The 18964-nt window shown below is 33.0% G+C and overlaps 3 protein-coding genes across 3 annotated transcripts; all 3 read right to left on the bottom strand.

The window, feature by feature from the left end:
- Nucleotides 1–546: 546 nt before the first annotated feature.
- LOC133301745 (probable WRKY transcription factor 2) lies at nt 547–2395 on the bottom strand. Its single transcript, XM_061501441.1, has 3 exons — nt 1662–2395; nt 1411–1569; nt 547–1288 (listed from the first exon to the last, which is right to left on the bottom strand). Exons 1-3 carry the CDS (start codon nt 2390–2392, stop codon nt 547–549), a joined length of 1632 nt encoding a protein of 543 aa, XP_061357425.1. The 5' UTR covers nt 2393–2395.
- Nucleotides 2396–13603: 11208 nt separating this feature from the next.
- Nucleotides 13604–15542, bottom strand: LOC133301746 (seipin-1). The gene is made up of 2 exons (XM_061501442.1): nt 14847–15542; nt 13604–14448 (listed from the first exon to the last, which is right to left on the bottom strand). The coding sequence occupies exons 1-2, from the start codon at nt 15534–15536 to the stop codon at nt 13753–13755; spliced, it is 1386 nt and encodes a 461-aa protein (XP_061357426.1). The 5' UTR covers nt 15537–15542; the 3' UTR covers nt 13604–13752.
- Nucleotides 15543–16772: 1230 nt separating this feature from the next.
- Nucleotides 16773–18964, bottom strand: LOC133301733 (putative 4-hydroxy-4-methyl-2-oxoglutarate aldolase 2). Its single transcript, XM_061501425.1, has 2 exons — nt 18768–18964; nt 16773–17744 (listed from the first exon to the last, which is right to left on the bottom strand). Exon 2 carries the CDS (start codon nt 17729–17731, stop codon nt 17231–17233), a length of 501 nt encoding a protein of 166 aa, XP_061357409.1. The 5' UTR covers nt 17732–17744; nt 18768–18964; the 3' UTR covers nt 16773–17230.

Here is an 18964-nt window from a genome sequence, read left to right as displayed (position 1 = left end):
TTATGATTTCTATCCTAGTTTCTGTGGTTATAAGTAACATGCTGAATCTTATGCTTTATTGTGATTTTGTGTATAGGAAATATTTTATTGATTAGAACATTATCTAGGATAGATATAGACTATATGAGGTAAGAGTTGTTTTCATGCAATGATAACATATAAGTTGTCGTTAGGATTGAACCCGAATGGATTAGAAAACCTTTGATAGAGAGAAAAAAAAATTCCACAGAACCCAGAACTATATATTTTCTGAATAGTAAAATTACCTACCAATAACTAGTTACAAATATTGGTATGCAAGGAATACCATAGTTTGTTTTGATAAATATATAAAGAAAAGTGAAACAACAACAATGATAGGACAAAAGAAATTTACCTATTAAGAACTAGTTACAAATATTGGTATGCAATTTGTATAAGGACACCATAGTTTGTTCTGATAAACATTTAGGAAAAATGAAATAGTAATGATAGAAGAAAAGACCTTCGAATACTAAATAAAAGCCATCAGAATCTGCTGTAGCTAACATCTGTGAAAATGAGACATTATGAAGGGAAATTTTGCATGACACGTTGATAAATGGATGGTGTTGCTGAGGATGAAGTGAGTGAAGCATTTGCATGATCAAGAGAGGGTATGCATGAGCCATACATAGTGTCATCCTTCTGCTCCTGTTTAGGCCTCAGGAACCCTGCATCAATATCCTTCACCTGCTGCCCTGAAAGGAAAGACTGGACAGGACCCATTGGTTTCACACAGTTAAAGTTAATTCCAGCAAGAGAAAAATTTCCAGATGAGGGAAGATTCAATGGTAGTGGCATTGGAAAATCAGGGAACATAGCAATAGATCCAGCTTGAGGGGCAGCACAACGGTCAGGATTCAGTCCATAGGAACCATAAGGCATGGTGTTATTCAAGGAAGGATACTTCATTTGGCATATGGAGGAAGGACCAAACTTCATATCATTACTGAAACTTCCAACCAAACTAGGCCTGAGAAACTCGTTGCTGAATTCATGTTTTCTATCAAAATGGGGTGCAAGAGTTTGATGAGTTCCATGCTTTGGGATACTGGCACTCCCTTGTAATGTAAGAGCCACTTGCCCATTAGCACCAGTGGGAGGTAAGCCACCATCACTTGAGCTTATCTGGTTGTTGGTTCTAGCAGTAGGCACTTCATGATTATGTTTTCCCTCATAAGTAGTGACCACAAATTTTAGATTGTGTGAAGCCCTTTCGACGTGCTTCCTTACAGAACATCCAGCACTTGTGCATTTGTAGTAGCTCCTAGAAGAGATACATGAGAAAATTTGATAAAATATAGAAAGTGAATTAACATAATCTTAGAATAAATCATTGAGCTACTTAGAACATGAACCAGTTCAGATAAAGAAAGTCAAGATCACTACCTAGGATTTGGATTTCCTTTGACAACCTTCTGTCCATACTTACGCCAGCGATAACCATCATCAAGTATGTCCACTTCACTCTCAATTTGGACTACCACTCTTGGCTCACGGACAGCCCTGGAAGGCAAATTTGATTCAACTGGGTAGCTCTCTTTCTTCCTGCAACAGAAAAATAAAGCAGAAACATAAAGGTTGTCTTTATATTTGTTACTGACATCATGAAGACACAATCAGATAAAGAGTATAAAAACCTTCTTTTCGACTCTGATTCATCATCTTCACCATCATCTTCAGGTGATATGAGTGCTTCAGTGGCTCCATCTTCATCACCATCATGACTGGCAAGTGTAGAAGAAAGCTCTGGAGTGTCCTCCGATTCAAACATACATAGAGATTTAGCTTTCTTAGTTGATGTAGGGTCTGAAAGATCAGTCACAACAGAAGTTGGGGGTGTCCTTTCCTGACCATCAGCTTTCCAATCCAAACTGTGTTTTGCATCTTTAAATCCTGACTGAATATTTCTCCAAACTGACCCACCTTCAACTCTAGCAAAGGTTTCACTGGCTTCAACCATGTCTGACATCTCATCAGTAGAAAGTGCTGATGCTCGACGACTAAGATGTGGTTTTGAATGGTTATGAGCACCCTTGTAAATAATTTCTGTTATTTGGCCATCATGGGATCGTTCCACCTTTTTCTTGACCTGACAATTAGGCTGAGTACATTTATAGTAGCTCCTGGGATACTCACTACCTTTCACCTGTTTCTGTCCATATTTCCTCCAATTATAACCATCCTCAGAGGTCCTTACTGCTCCTGATGCATGGGTTGCCTCTTTCTGCTCTCCATCTAAAACAGGTTGCTGTTCAACATCCTCACCATGGAGAGCATTTTTAGGCAGCGCGTTTTCGTCGCTAGCTTCCTCAGAATGAGACATTGGCATCTCAACATTATTAGCATTAACAATCACATCATCTACCATTTTCACATCAATGTATGCATGGACTTCGCTATATTTTGCAGAATGTCCTTTTGGAAAATCAGCTGGGAGTGAAAAATCTAATGGTGATTGAACTGGAACAAGTTGTTGGCCGTCTCTATTTCCTCCTTTTACCATGTTACTAGAAACCTATTCAATTCAAGGTTACCAAATTATACATGTATTGTTAGAAAAATATAACTCAGTTACAAATCATTTCACATATCAGGTACTATCTGAGAAAAAGATAGCTCAAAGGCTGAGTTAAAAAAATAGAGGTTAAGACAGAATGCCCAATTAGATATTTGTTATGACCATCGTGTTTAAATGATTCAAGTTGATTGTAAGCTATGATGCTTAAATGAGACAAACTTCTGCTCTCTATTCTCCACATCAACCATATCCAACCGAGAAAAGAGTGGTTTTCATTCTTCAAATCAACTATCGAAAAGGGGAGGAATAGAAGTAATGTATTAGCAGCAAGCATCAACAATTAAGTAAAAACCAAAGTTATCAAATGCGGATTGCGGCATATTGCGCCCAACCTCAAAAAATGCTATAGCGGGTTGCAGTTGCGGAAATAGCGAAATAGATATATGACAGAACTAATGACAAAAAGAAACATTTTTTAAAGACAGAGATAGCAGAAGTGATAGAGAAAGACACATATAGACTAAAAAACCATTAAATTTTGGCTATTTGACCATTTTGCCCCTCATTAATTAATTAATAACCATTTTGCCCCTGATTCAAAACTATCCACCAATCTGCCCCTCTTTAATTGATTAACTTGCATTTTTAATCGATTAAATGGTTGTTGGGAGATTTAATCGACTAAATCTTCCTACTTAATCGATTAAAAAATCATACTGACTTGTTTCCCTTTGTTGCCTGTTGGGAGATTTAATCGATTAAATAGGGAGATTTAGTCGATTAAATCTCCCAACAGCCATTTTTGCCTGTTTTGACCATTTAATCGATTAAAAATGCAAGGTAGTCGATTAAAGAGGGGCAGATTGGTAGATAGTTTCGAATTAGGGGCAAAATGATTATTAATTAATTAATGAGGGGCAAAAGGGTGAAAAAGCCTTAAATTTTTCTGTTACACATTTAAATTTAGGACAAAATTAACATTTTGCCTTATGGCAGCAATATGGCTGCCATTTGGCTGCAAATGCGATAGCAATGGCCGCTATTGCGTTCCGGTGCGGCACGACGCGATTTCTTGCAGCAAGGCACCGCTACGCCCATACGGCGCGGCTCGCGGCGCTATTGCGGCGCAATTAACTACTATGGTAAAAACTATTGACAGTCCCATGAAAGAAACACAACCAAACCCCCATTGCATATTTGTTTTGGTTAATAATAATAACAAGGGAGTGATTATACTTACATCCTCTTTTGCGTTCCTTTTGCCTTATAACCTCTTACAATTATTTTTGTTATTTTTCCGTTACATAAAACTATTGATTTTTTTTTTGGAAATTTAAAACTATTGATTTGATTTTAATCCAATAATAACAAAAATAATTGCAAGAGGTTACAAGGCAAAAGCTGTCGTAAATATAACCTTTCTCTAATAATAATAATAATAATGATGATAATGATGATGATGATAGCCAAGGGTACCTGGTCCAGAGGAGCAGAGTAGGCAGGTAAAGGAGGCTTGAATTTGAAGGAGGCAGGAGCATCAGTGGCAGAGGGCACATCCATGTTCTCTTGAGCATCAGTGAGCATTGATCCTTCATGAGTGAGAGGAGGGAGCATGAGGAAACTCCCAGTGGTGGGAGATGGCATGGCCTAAAACACATGGGAAAAAAAAAATTAATTTTTTTTTTTTTAAATAAAAATCAAATTTTTATCTGAAATTGAAAAAGAAGAATGAAATGGGTGGATGATAACAATACCTGAGAATTAGGAAGCATGATGGGAGAGTCAAGCAATGCAGTGGGGCTAATGCCAGGAGGTATGGTAAGACGCGGTGATGGAGAAGGTAAAGGGGTTGTTGCATTTCCAGTTGCAGTTACAGTGCGAAAACGCGCTGTGTTGATCCTTGCTGCATTGGAATTGAAACCCCTTCTCTCAGCTATGCTTCTTTTTGCTGGAAAGTCTCCTCCTTTTGAATCAGAGACAAACATTTCATCACAACCATTGTAGCTTTTGTTGTTGTCTTCTTCCATTTTTTTGTCTGGTGGCTATTCAGACACGACAAGGCTGAATTGGATGATGTTGCGTGCGGTGGTGGCTAGAGTGAGACTCAATTGAGAGAGAGAGAGGGAGAGAGAAAGAGGAAGATAAGAAGGAATCAGAATTGCAAATGGAAATGAAAATGGATGTTGTAATCTCAATCCAAATGGTGGGGTTCGGTTCAGCTCCAAGAGAGTGGAGCTGAAACCAATGAAGGTGAGGATTTGAAGCTTCTTCTGCAATTCAATCTTTGTTTCCCCCAACACAACACACAATTGAAAAAATGGAACCTATTGCAATGCCACACATTCATATGTAATACATATATAAGTATACCAACCAGAAAGTGCACTTATGCTTGTGCTTGTGTGTAAAAGAAAAATAATATAATAATAATAATAATAAAAGATAAATTCAGACAATAAATGAATGTTTAATATATAAAAAATATTAATTTCATATTCTAGAAGACCAGATAGACTCAAAGTATGTGTGCTCACACATTTGTTTATTTATTTTAAAAAAATAGATCTCACATCATTTATGTCTATAACATGAGATTAGACTAATACTCCCCTTGATCTATTCTTAAAATGATAGAGTTTAGGGCCAAATAAGAAAATCTAAACTTGAGAGAGAGCGAGAGAGAGAAGTGTTAGTAGTAGTTTCTACACGTCAAAGGTTATATAACATAATATAAACACTTGTTTCGGAAGAGATGACATGTGAAAAATCCCAATCCACACACAACCACACGTTACTGTTAAATCAAAACAGCAATTCTGCTTTTCGGGATTTAGTTGCATTTCATCAAATCTATTAGCATCCAATTTCGGATCTTAACTCTCAGATTAGATCTCAATCAGTTCTTAACTCTCTCAACTAATTTTATTTTTTCTCTTATTATAAGGTTATTACTTATTAGTGAATTATGAAATGTGAGTGTTTATTTCTTATCTACAGAGTCACGAGTCACGAGTCACATTATCTTATCTCGGGTCTCATCTCTCTTTTAATGTTATTTTGTTTCTTGCAAGGAATTACCAAAACAGAAATGGAAGGCTCTTATTTCATTCTTTTTGACTTTGACCATCTTAGGAATATGTGCCAGCCGAAACTAATTTAAATTAAACCAATAGAAACGTTTTTCTTAATATGTAGGAAAAGAAAGAACCAAAGCAATTTAAGCAATGGCAAATTGGCAATGAATGCTCGTACCTTGTAAATCCTTACCAAATACTAATACGTCAATATATACATATAGAGTAGTATCTTTTGATACTCGTGTCAAATTTAAAATTTGACATCTCATCTGAGAGCAGTTAGATAAAAAAAGATCAACGGTGTCACATGCTTACAAATCAGAGTCGTTGATTTTTTTTGATCTAACGGCTCTCAGATGAGGTGTCAAATTTCAAATTTTAAATTTGACACCGGTGTGAAAGGATCCTGCCTCATATATATATGGGGTTTATATTTCTACAGCTGTTGTACGTGCAGGAATCAAATACTTGCCATATATATACTTGAAAACATTATATACGAGAAATTATAACCATACAAAGGATGAAAGCATTAAATATAGAGAATCATAATCATACATCTCTTGTTGATGTACGTAAAGCGACTGCAGAAATAATTTTACACATATATATATATATATATATATATATATATATATATATATAAGGTTTATCGTTTCTCAAGTTAAAAAAAGGAGATTGGGAATTAATAATTAATAACATTGAGAATTATTAATTATACGGTTATAATTTATTAGAAATTAATAATTAACTAATAAGTTTGATTGACGGAAATCATAACCGGTGATTTGCGAAAATCAACGGTTAAGATTTGGTGTCAAATTTTAAAGTTTGATACCGGTGTCAAATGATCTTACCCCTATATATATATATATATATATATATATATATATATATATATTCTCTTTATTATTAATAATATTGTTAATTATTAATTATTGTTTTGACAAAAATCACATAAAAAGTATTTAATAACATATTTTTAATTTGATTTTACTGAAATGATAATTAATAATTAAATTAACAATATCATTAATACTAAAGAAATTATATATGTATGAAATTATAAATTGATATATTGGTAAGGATTTACAAGGCATCAGCATTCATTGGCATTGTTTATATTGCCTTCCTTCTTTCTTTTCCTACATTTTCAAGAGAAAGGTTTTTACTGTTTTCATTTAAGTTTATTTTGGCTAGTACAATTTTCTAAGATGGTCAAAGTCAAAGCATGAAATTGGAAGCCTTCCATTTCTGTTTGTAATTACTTGAAAAAAAAAACAATATAAATGAGTTTAGACCTAAATAATATATACATGGAAAAGTATAAATTTACATCGGTGTATGAACATTTAGTGTAACATTTTATATTAGTCGTTGGTTCTATTCGCATTTGATAGCTCATATGATTAAAAAAAATTATAGGTAAGTGAAATCAACGATTAATAATACGTATAAATTACAATATTATAAATTGACCATTCCCACATAAATGACTTTGACTTACATCACGAAATAATGCCATAAGTGTATCTATAATTATTTTGAAACAATATTAAAAAATTATAGAAAAAATAATTAAAATAATTAAAAGTAAAGTGAAAATTAATAAAATTATAAAATAAAAAACATATAACAAAAAGAACTATCGTAACATGGTAAAATGATTAGAAATAGCCCAACTGTAAATTTTTAGTTGTGGGAATTTTGAGTCTAAATATCATGGGTTATGAATAAGAAGTTTGATTTAAAAAAATGTGTTTTATTTACCCCAAAAAAAGTGTGTTTTTTCGTCGTCAAATGGATATGCCTTTTTGTGTTGAATAGATGTGTCTTTTTATGTCGAATCGATATGTCTTTTCGTGTCGAACAGATGTGTCTTTTCATGTCTAACCGATGTGTCTTTTCGTCCCGAACGGTTGTATCTTTTCATGTCGAACCGGTGTGTCTTTTCGTGTCAAACAGATGTGTCTTTTCGTGTCGAACGGATGTGTTGTTTCGTCGACAAAAAAATACCTTTTGAATCGTGATCTTATGTTTTCTATAAATATATAGAGTCAGAATTTTATGTAAGTTTTTTCTATGCATTTGCATCCATATCATCGTATTAGATAGTGTGATTTCTTAGACATTCAGTTATTTTCATTGGGGATTTTGATTGATAGTGTCATCATTCTTGATATGCAATCCGTTCTATCATGTGAGGCAATTGTTCATCAACCTTTGGTATCAATAGAGGGAATAAATTATCTTAAGAGATAACTTTTGTTGGGTTCAGATTTATCAATATATTGCTATCTTTTTCATATATCTTGTGAGATTGTTCCTTATTTTTTATTGCACTTTAATTGTATATTTAATGATAGCATTTTCACTCCACAGACACAAATCTCTTGGTGATTATTCACCCACTTTCTTCGACAACAAATATAACATTACAAATGATGTAATCAGCACAAAAGTAGTTTGTTTTCACTTTTAATAAAAATAAAAATCTCGTAAACATGTTTCATTATATTTTAATGAAAAATTACTTTAGAAAATATTTATTCAAAAAAATTGAATTGACTAACATTAATAGAAATTTTAATAATTGACGATAATACTAATTATGAATCATTATGTAAACAAATTAATTAAAAAACATTTAATGACATTACATAGTATTAAAAATAACTTGTAAACATGTTTCATTATATTTTCATGAAAATGTATTTTAGAAAATGTTTATTCACAAAAATTGACTTGACTAACATTAATAGCAATTTTAATAATTGATGCTAATACCAATTATTAATCATTAATTAAGAAAATTGATTCCAAAATATTTAACGACATTACATATTTATTTAAAATAGCTTGTAAACATGTTTCATTATATTTTAAAGAAAATATATTTTAGAAAATGTCTATTCACAAAAATTGACTCGACTAACATTAATAGAAATTTTAATAATTGATGATAATACTAATTATGAATCATTATTTAAGCAAATTAATTCAAAAAATATTTAATGACATTGCATATTTATTAAGTAATTATCATATATACATACAATACAAGGGAAGGATATACTTATCACCAAAAAAGTTTACTACCTTTACAACTAATCTAATTACCGTTGATTTTCGTTAATCTAACAATTATAATGTATTGAAAATTATTAGATATTATTTATTAATTAATTATTAATTTCCAATAAATTATAATCATTAGATTGACAGAAATCAACGGTGATTAAATTGGTTGTAAATGCGATAAAAAAAATTTGTGGTAAGTATATCTTTCCCCATATATATATATGATAAACTACTCTTATGCTACATGTGACAAATTTTTCTCCTACACACCCTTCGATAACTATGCCACCTTTTTATTTTCTTTTCTTTTTATTTTTCAGGTGGTGGAGCCCACAAATTTATCTCTATAACATGAGATAACTTATCTCCTATAACATGAGATTAATAAAACCTTATATATATATGGGAAAAATGTTACTGCAAATAAGTTATCTGCATTTATTCCCAAAACGACATCGTTTTGGTATTGAAATCTTAAAAATTTATAAATATAAAGACTATTATAACTCTGAAATAAATTAAAATTACAAAAACACCATGATTTTTGTCCCAAAGTGACGTCGTATTGGGCTTACTGCAGAAAAAGCGAACTATATATATATATATATATATATATATATATATATATATATATATATATATAGGGGAAAACATTTCTCAAGCAGCTTGAGATAAGTCTATCTCCTGCTACTTCAAAACTACGTCATTTTATTTATTTATTTTCTTATATTAATTGATTCACCTTTGAATGGTTATGATTCCCTTTTTCTCTCTCTTCCTCTATCACCATTGATCCATCTTTGTACGGTACGGTTATGATTTAGTAGCCGGTGATAAGATTATCTCAAGCAGCTTGAGAAACGATAAGCCCATGTATATATGAGATTTATTAATCTCATGCAACAGGAGAGAAGCTCTCTCTTGTTATAGAGACAATCATGTGTAGATCCCACCCATTTATAGAAAAAGAAAAAGAAATAAAAAAGTAATACGGAAATCGATGTATGTGTAGGAGAGAAAAACGCTCTCCTATATATAATAGGGATAGGTTATTTTACATACTCCTATTTTGCCTACCCTTGCCTACCTCTTTCAATACTGTTAGATTACAATCTCATTCGACGATAGACATTTGCGAAATAAAATAAACTTTTTTTCTCATTCTTTCTCCTCACCTCCACTCGCACCCTTTCTCTCTTCTCCTGGCGACGAAGATCGAAAATTCCAGTAACGCAAAAATCAATTCCTTCAAAAAATCGAAAATTCAGGTAACACAAAAAACAATTCCTTCAAAAAGAAAAACACATATTCAATAGAAAAAAGAACGAAAAACAGAAGTGAATTGGTCCGAACATGTGAAAGGATGAAGAGAGCGACAATGTCTCGACAATGTCTGATGTTGAATCATGCAGGGATTTGAATTGGTCCGAACACTTGGAGCTTTGGCCCTATCTTCTGCATTTCGAAGACTTTCAGATCACTTAATTACTAATTCTCATCATTTCTTTCCTAGTTGTTTTTGTTTTCTTTTTTCCTTAATTTCCTATTTGTTATCCAAAAATAAAATAAAAAATATACAGGCAAAGGTATAAGCATCCTAGCACTCCATCGTCTTACCGGAAGCGACGACTTTCTATGAACCCTAAGGAATAAGCACGTTTGATGGTCGTCGATGGTGTTCTATTTTTCGTTCTTTTTTTTATTGAATATGTGTTTTTCTTTTTGGAGGAATTGGTTTTTGCGTTATCGAAATTTTCGATCTTCATCGCCAGGAAGAGAGAAAGGGTTCTGTAGGAGTTGAGGAAAAAGAATGAGAAAAAATGGATTATTTTATTTCGCAAATGTTTATCGTCGGATGAGATTGTAATCTAACGGTACTGAAAGGGTAGACAATTGTAGGCAAAACAGGAGTAGGTAAAATAACCTATCCCATATATATATATATATATATATATATATATATATATATATATGGGGCAGGTTCATCTTACACCGGTGTAAGACTAATAAATGGGGCAGGATATTCTTACACCGGTGTAAGAGTTAGAAGTCTTACACTCAATCTTAATCATTGATCCACTTGTATCCAATGGCTCATGTTACTAAAAAATTAGAGCCCTTAGATATAAGTGAGATCAACGAACGAGATTAAGAGTGTAACTTACACTGGTGTAAAATGATCCTGACCCATATATAATACATTAACCAAAGTTTTATGATATTAGTACAAAATGATTTAATTAGTTTTATTTAAAATTTAACAAAGATTATCAAAATATAATTAAGAATTAAAACTATTAAAACAGTGTCAATGGATGATCATTACCTAGGTTCATGTCCACATCTATATCTATGAACAAGAACTCACACGCTAGCATCCGATGATGTTTGACTCTCCAGAACTACCCATTTCTCAGCGACCCAGAAAAAATCAATCCCAACCCGCCATTGCAGAGAACTACCGAAGAAGACCGAGGAAAACGAAAGGAAAACGGAGAGAGAGAGAGAGATGAGGGTATTTTAGACCTGAAAAATTGATAAATTTTTCCACCACTTCAGGAATTCAGTCTTGCATGGCATTTTGGCATATAAATTGTACACAAAACAAAATTATGAAAAAATTTAGATTTTCAAAAAAAAAAATTAAAAATTTAATATCAAATATGAATAAATAGAATTACCATCTTTAATTTTTCGGGAAAAAAAAAAACCCCTTACCAAGTGTGACAGATTAATGGATTCGTTATGCGCACAAAGCAAAAATCACCATATTTTTTCATACATGATCATTTTTTTCTTGTTTTGCTTAGACTGCATCACTTTCACTCAAACTAACTACCCTTGAATTAAAATTATAAAACAAAAATTATATACTTTTTACAAAACACTACCATCATATGATACAATAACGACATATACCCAAACATAAATTTTCAAGTGTAAATATAACGTTACTAATAGGGATATAAATGGGCTGAGTGGCTTCTAATGAGCTAAGGTTTGGCTTGTTTTAATCTTGGCTTGCTCTGACTTGTTTAATAAATAGAATGAGTTTAAGCTTAAAAAAAACAAGCTTTTTTAGCAAACAATCTCAAGCCTAATTTAATGAGGCTTGACTTGAAAACTCGTGAGCTGGCATGATATATTATTATAAACAAGCTCCCACGGTCACAGTTTCACAAATAAGCTCTCTGACTATTGGTCTCTCCTTTCCTTCCTCGATTACTCACATTTTCACAGCTTTATTCCAATTTTCTACTTAGCGCAACTCTGGTAACCTTCTACAAGCAACTAACCAACCCAAATACTTTTTCTCAATTCCTCTTTCTTAGATATCAGATTATCAATAGATGCCCAACAAACTACTTGCATTCATTGCCTTACAGAATTTTATGCATTTGTAGTCTCAACATTTGTATATATGTGAGTTTGAAAAAAATACATTTTACAATTATAAATGAGCCAAGCCAAGTCTTTAATTTTTCATAAACAAGCAAGTCAAGCCTAGAATTTACCTCATACCAGGCTAACGACCAAGCTAAGCTCAAAATATTTTTCATAGACTTGACTCTTTTAAGCTAAAGCTTGGCTCGACCTAGCTCGTTTACACCTTTTACCTACTAACAACGTAATCAGCACAAGGAAAAGTAATTTATATCTTCTTCTTTTTTGTGTGTGGATAAATCACATGTATCCTCTGCAGGAGATAATACTGTTCAGGACGGGTCAAGAATTAAGACTTTAAATCTCTCCTAAAGATGGTACTGGAAAGAATTGAACGCATGCTCTCACTTTCACCGCTCAGCACTCATGCGCCAACTGAACTACCATCATTTGATAAGTAATTTCTGTCTTAATTTTCAATAAAAATAGAAAAGCTTGAAAATCTGTTCAATTAGATTATAATAAAATAAAATTCTTAGCAAACATTTACAAAAAGTAAATTTAATTTGACTAGCATTAATGACAGTACAAATTATTGATTATTATATTAAAAACTATGTATTATTAAATATATAGTTTATCAAATTATTGTACACTATATATTATTAAATATTGATTATCAAATATAAAATTATGTATAATAAAAATTGAAAAATTCATTCATTTTAGTTTATCATCAGAATTTTATGATATCATTATAAAATATTTCATGCATGACCAGTATTTGTAATTTTAAAACAACTTTATTTGAAACTTAAACGAAAATGTTAAAATGTAATTAAAATTAAATTAAAATGAAAGAAACAATAATATAAAAAAAGATAAAGAATAAAAGTTATATATGTTTATATAACATAACATGATAAAATAACCAAATACAACTAAGTATAAATTTTCAACCGCACAATTAAAAGTCATTTCTATTAACAAAAATCGAAAAAGCTTGAAAACTTGTTTAATTATATTTTAATAAAAAATTATAAAATTTTATTAAATACATATTACGAATTGATGTTTTCATTTCATCATTTTCTTCTCGATTTTTTATTTATAAAAAAGATGAAAATATGATTACATCTATGATCTAACTTTCCTTTGTAATTATGAGAAGAACTATATCAAGTTATCAGCTAAATGTTTTATAAAATTTACAAAACTGAAAATAAAACTTAATATCATTAAATAAAAATATAAAACAAACCAACCTAATGTTCTCCCTCTCTCTAACAATTTCTAGACACATCAACAATTTAATCTTCAAGATTAATTAGGAATAGATAATTCAAAACCAAAATAATACATTACTGAGTGTTAATGTTACCCCATTGACCCCACCCAAATCTTATGACACAAGACAACAGATTATAGATATGTATACAATGCAATGTTCCTAGGTACATTAATAACATTAACAGAAGAATGTTATTCAGGAGACATGAAAATGCAAGATGTTACACTGTTACTTCTTCATAGTTCATACCATAATAAAATGCTGTGGCAGCTTAAAAAAAGTTCACAAACTTGTTATTAACCACACATACATGCATATACTCCTAGACAAATTCATCAACCTTTCCAAATAGTGTAACTAAAAATAAAATTAACCCTCTAACCCATGCACACGGATTCAGAGTCCTCAACATCATATTCCATAGACATACTGGTTACATCTTCTCTATTAATCAAGCTAATGCTTGAAGCTGATGAACCAAAGGTTTCTGGCACACCAATACGTGAGAGGATATTTTTTCTCCTGTTTCTGATTCTTCTCCATCTCCTCAACAACTCAGAAGGCTCACTTACATTTCCTAATTCCCTGATTTGTAATGCAATAGGTTCTTCTTCCCTTGTGAGTTCAGTTACCCTATGATCACTTGAATTATACTCTGGTGTCATCAAAAAGATGAGTGGCTTATAACAACATAAGAGAAACATAAGTAGCATAATGTAGACATACAAAGACATCCAAACATAAAAGGTCCATTTCCACTTGCGAATTAACTCTTTAGCCCAAGGTAGATGGGAATTTATCACAATTTCAGCTTCATAAATCTGTGGCAAAGATGTAGTTCCTGCTCTAGGATGCAGGGTTATTATAAGAGCATTGGTTCTTCGATTGTGTTCCTTGTGCCTCATTATTGGTACATTAATTTTCTGAGTCTCACTTGAGATTCCAAGTACCAGAGGCACACCCATCATAACTGTTCGGGCTAGTCGAACTGGGGAGCTTCTAAACCGCAATATGCATGGTTGGCTAGACCTTGCTATCACATTTCCATGAAGTGATTGGAGTTCTGCACTCAACTGCAAATTGACTCAAATTAACTCTTAAATAAACAGATCTTGGAGCAAGTAAACATGTTCATTGTAATCACTATTCTCCTTGATGACACAATTTGAAACAAAATTCAAAGTACTTATTCATATATCTCCCATACCATGGAATGCAACCAATTCAACCTTACAAGTGTTTTTTCTAAAAGTTAAAAGTAAAAACACAAATCAAAAACCAACATGTTCTCTAAATTTGATTCTAAAAATTAAAAAGAAGTTATAATTTTTAGAACAATTTTTATGAAAGAGGCCTTATCAAACAAGTTTTTTTTTTTTTCCTTCTGAAAATCAAAAAATTGTTTTTGAAAACAAAATTCAAACAGCCCTAAGTTTCTAATTCAGTAAATTTTTCAAAGATAAAAGCATACCTGAAACATGCCAAGTTCCCTATTGAAGTCAGATTCAGGCATCACCAGTACCAAAGAAACGCAAAATGTGTGGCCAACTGGAACACTTCTATGATTTTGCTTGGTGTAGCCGTAAACACCACTAACTCCACCATTAAAGAAAAATACAGCTGTTGGGTGAGCTTCAGTGTAATCAAAATGAATACTTTCCTTAACAAACACAGGTTCCTCCACCCACAACTGAACCAAATTAACACCCACCACAGCAGCCAGAATAAGTAGTGAAATCAGAATCATGCACACATACGCAGCACTTAGAAAGAAAAGTCCAAGTTTCTTTAGCAAGAGTATGCTAACACTTATAATATGGGAAGGAACACTTTGTACTGCAGATTCAACGTTGTCATGGGTCTCCTCAGCAACTTGGTAGGACTCAAACACCATAGAAAAAAGAGATTGGATAGGGGAAAACACAGAAACCAAGCTGTTGTAGATCAAATTTGCTTGGAGGGATATTAGTTTTGATACAGAATTGGATGGTGTTGGCAAAATAAAGTAATCTTGTTGGTCTTCCTCCATGGAGATAAAGTTGAATGCAGTTTCATAGATAGATAAGGTAAGGACCTGGGAAGGTAAAAAGGAACAGAGAAGAGACACAAGACATATGCAGAGTACTGTTGCAGTGTGTGGCAGCACACGTGTCTTCTGCATGAGAACAAGTTGATGTCGTGGCAATCTGCATGAAAAAGAGAGACATGTTACATGCTAGTATGCTATTGCTAACCTGAAATTTTATTTTATTTTATAAAATATCTATTTTATAAATATCCTTCACGGAAGGCAATTCGGGCAGATTCAGAGGTACTGGAGTGAGATTGAATACATGCTCTCATCTCATTACTCCGTTCTTATGTATCAACTGAGCTATTATCATTTGGTCATAAAATTTTATTTTAAGTAATTATTCCGGGTCACGTTGAGTTGGCATTTCTTCTGGGCTCAAGCTCAATTGTTTGATTCAGATTTTTTATTTTGGACTTTCATGGTAAAAGTCTTTATCAAAACATGAAATTGAAGCCCATGATCAAGAGGAGGGATAAGATTATTTGCATCATGAATATAATCGTAGAATACATATGCCTGTGATTCCAAATCAAGGAATGAGTTTATAGATTCTTTATGTAGCTAGATTGCCCAGAACATGTTTATGAAAAATAACATTAAGAACCTTGCAATGTATTGCTGGTCCAAATCAGCTTTTATTGTCAAACTGGACATTAATTTGGAAATAGGGTCGAAGAGGCCTAGTAAAAAGTCAGGCTACTTGAAGGAATAAAGGGTCAATTGATACTGCTGGCCCAAGTATGCCGTAAGTCACTTTAGGATGAATTTTTACTTTTCTTTAGCTATTTTGAATTACGGAAGTTGTTAATTGTGTTGCAGTTGTATTCTCTGTGTAGAATAAAGTGTGATTCTGTTAATGAAATCATAAGAAGAAATTTTCCATAACGCTCTTCTCTCTCTGCTTTCATTCCTCGCTCTTATTCCTCCTTCCACCTTCTAGGGTAACTAATTAGGTTGCTACAGGAGTATAGCATAAGAATCAGGCACATGAACCGTTTAGGAGTGTCACAACTGCACAAACCACAATGTATGGCAACCCTGTAAAAGTGAGTATTGAGAGAGAAAAAATGGTTCAATTGACTCACTTTCATCCCTGTCACCACTATTACCTCTCCTTTTCTATGTCCAACTAGTTAGAGACAGAATCATGCTGCTGCTATTTGGAAGCAAGAGACAAGGAGAGTAATGTCATAACAAATTTAGCACACGATACTGATCTTTCCGGATTCCCGTTCTAGACCGCAACATCTTTTTACGGCAAATAAAAAATAAATGACAACATCGTTTATCAAAATATGGATACGTATATATTTTGCACTTGGATCTCTCCAAACATAGTAACAGACAGCCATTAACTCAATTTTGGGGGAAAAAAGGCAAGTTTTCGAGACAGCAATTCAAACCAGAGATAAAGTTGGCATAAAAGGAAAAACACTCCAACCTACTTTCATTATCATGGGGATAAATAACCTTACAATTTTTTGGAAGCTAGGAAACCGGGGTCAAGAACACAAGTATAGAGAGCACTAGAAGGAATTGATTCTCTCATGTTAAATCTCCCTATGACCTTGTCATGTGAACATTTTGTGCCTATCTATCTCTTTATAAGGTTTTACAAATTTTGATTGAGTCCCACCTATTTAATGTTTATGAAAAGAGAAATAGACACAAAATTTCACATGAAAAGGTCATATGAAAAACTCACTATGAGAGGATCCATTTCTCTACACTAGGACATGGTGCGAAATACAGTCCTTACATGAAGTATTCATAAATTGGAATCAAACAGACAGCTCTGTTCGAGAGATCAGAATGCCATCTGTGTCTGCATAAAGCCATTCCCCATCACAGATCCTTGTCCCAGCAATATTTATGGGAACATGCTTTTCTCCCATACCTTTCTTATTGGCTTTCATTGGATGAGAAGCTAGAGCTCTGACCCCAATATCACAACCATTGATCTCGTCCACATCTCTTATACATCCATTCACAACAATACCTGCCCATCCATTGTTTTGTGCTTGTACTACAGGGTTGCCACCCAATATTGCACAGCGTAAGCTCGCACCTCCATCAACAACAAGCACCCTTCCATTGCCTTTCTCTTCAAGGAACTCGCGAACCAAAACATTGTCCTCAAATACCTTCAAGGTAACTATAGGTCCAGAAAAAACCTGTCGACGACCATAAATTTGAAAAATTGGCTGAAGGGCTCGAAGCTCCCCACCCAAAATTAACTGTGGGTTTGCATCACATACTTCAGCAGTGGTGACCAAGGCCATTTACTTCAAGAACCTAGATAAAACAAAAAAAAAAAGACATATTTAGACTAATGCCTAACAAACCAAAAACAATCCTGGTTTAAGACAATATTTTCAGTGCTACCTATGTACACCCACTCACCTAATTGCATTTATACTTCTTCTTTTTTGTCAACTTCTTCATAAATGTAGTTAGGTGAGTGGGTGTGTTTCTATTTTAAGTGGTTACAATATGTGCTAGAGGAGCTAAGATATTTGGGAAATCTTTGCAGATGTGCAACGAGATTCAATGTATCTGCCATTTATTTATTTTGTGACACCGAGATAAAAAAAAACATCATATCATCTAACAAAAAGGAAAATTAAATAACAGCTGACCAGATGATGTGATTTTTTTTGTCTACGTGTCACAAAATAAATGACAGATACACTGAATTTCTGATACACCAGTTGCACTAAAGATTTATTCGTGGGTTGGATGCCTGTCTTAAGTGAGAAAGCATAGTTACATACATATCTAATAGCTAGCTTGCATTTGCATATGTGAACCTGCAAAAGTCTGTGGTATCTTTTAATTGATGCCCCCTTGAGAGCTCATGCCATAAAAAGTTTTTTATTTTTATTTTTTTGGTATGACAAAATATCAAAACTAAAGTTGAAAATTCATAAAAGATATTAACCGATAGCATGAGCTCTACAATAAACTGTGTCCTGTACAAGACACGTAAAATCAAGCAGTAAATAATACTAGTTAATTAGTTATAATCCTAAATCAAACAAACACAAATCCACACACATAGCAATACAGATTAGCACTGGAATCAATGCGGCAAAGTGATCAAGATCAACCAGTTGATAAAAAAAAAACACAGGGCGGCGAATCTAATTACAAGCACAACCACAGTGAATCTAAAAACAGAAAAAAGAAAATGGATCAAGTAATCAATTATTTGCATATCCATAAAAAAAAAAAGGAATCGAGAAACACGCAACCAAATCGGCGATTGAAATCGGAATCGGAAAATGAAGAGAGAGAGAGAGAGAGAGAGAGAGATACCGATGAAGAAACAGATCTGCAATATGAAAGAGGGAAAATGAGATTTAAGAATGGAAAAGGGAAAGGAGTGAGTGAGAATGGAGGGCGTTGGGCCAACAATAGACAGATATAATAGAATTGATAGTTGACAGTGGTGAGAACGCGAATAACATTATCAACACAAATCTCTCTCTCTCTCTCTCACACTTCACCGTGTA

This window comes from Gastrolobium bilobum, unplaced genomic scaffold, assembly GCF_033153095.1.
Source record: "Gastrolobium bilobum isolate Gb01-03AN ecotype WA unplaced genomic scaffold, APGP_CSIRO_Gbil_v1 utg17158, whole genome shotgun sequence".
NCBI lineage: Eukaryota > Viridiplantae > Streptophyta > Magnoliopsida > Fabales > Fabaceae > Gastrolobium > Gastrolobium bilobum.
Note: the sequence above shows the minus strand (reverse complement) of the source record. Positions and strands in the feature narration are given on the sequence as shown.

Coding starts and splice junctions, on each gene's coding strand:
- LOC133301746 (XM_061501442.1), bottom strand. CDS start 15,536: ATGCAGAAGACACGTGTGCTGCCACACACTGCAACAGTACTCTGCATA. Junction 14,449..14,846: donor GGGAACTTGGCATGTTTCAG/GTATGCTTTTAT, acceptor GTCAATTTGCAG/TTGAGTGCAGAACTCCAATC.
- LOC133301733 (XM_061501425.1), bottom strand. CDS start 17,731: ATGGCCTTGGTCACCACTGCTGAAGTATGTGATGCAAACCCACAGTTA.
- LOC133301745 (XM_061501441.1), bottom strand. CDS start 2,392: ATGGTAGATGATGTGATTGTTAATGCTAATAATGTTGAGATGCCAATG. Junction 1,570..1,661: donor GAATCAGAGTCGAAAAGAAG/GTTTTTATACTC, acceptor TTTCTGTTGCAG/GAAGAAAGAGAGCTACCCAG. Junction 1,289..1,410: donor AAAGGAAATCCAAATCCTAG/GTAGTGATCTTG, acceptor TATCTCTTCTAG/GAGCTACTACAAATGCACAA.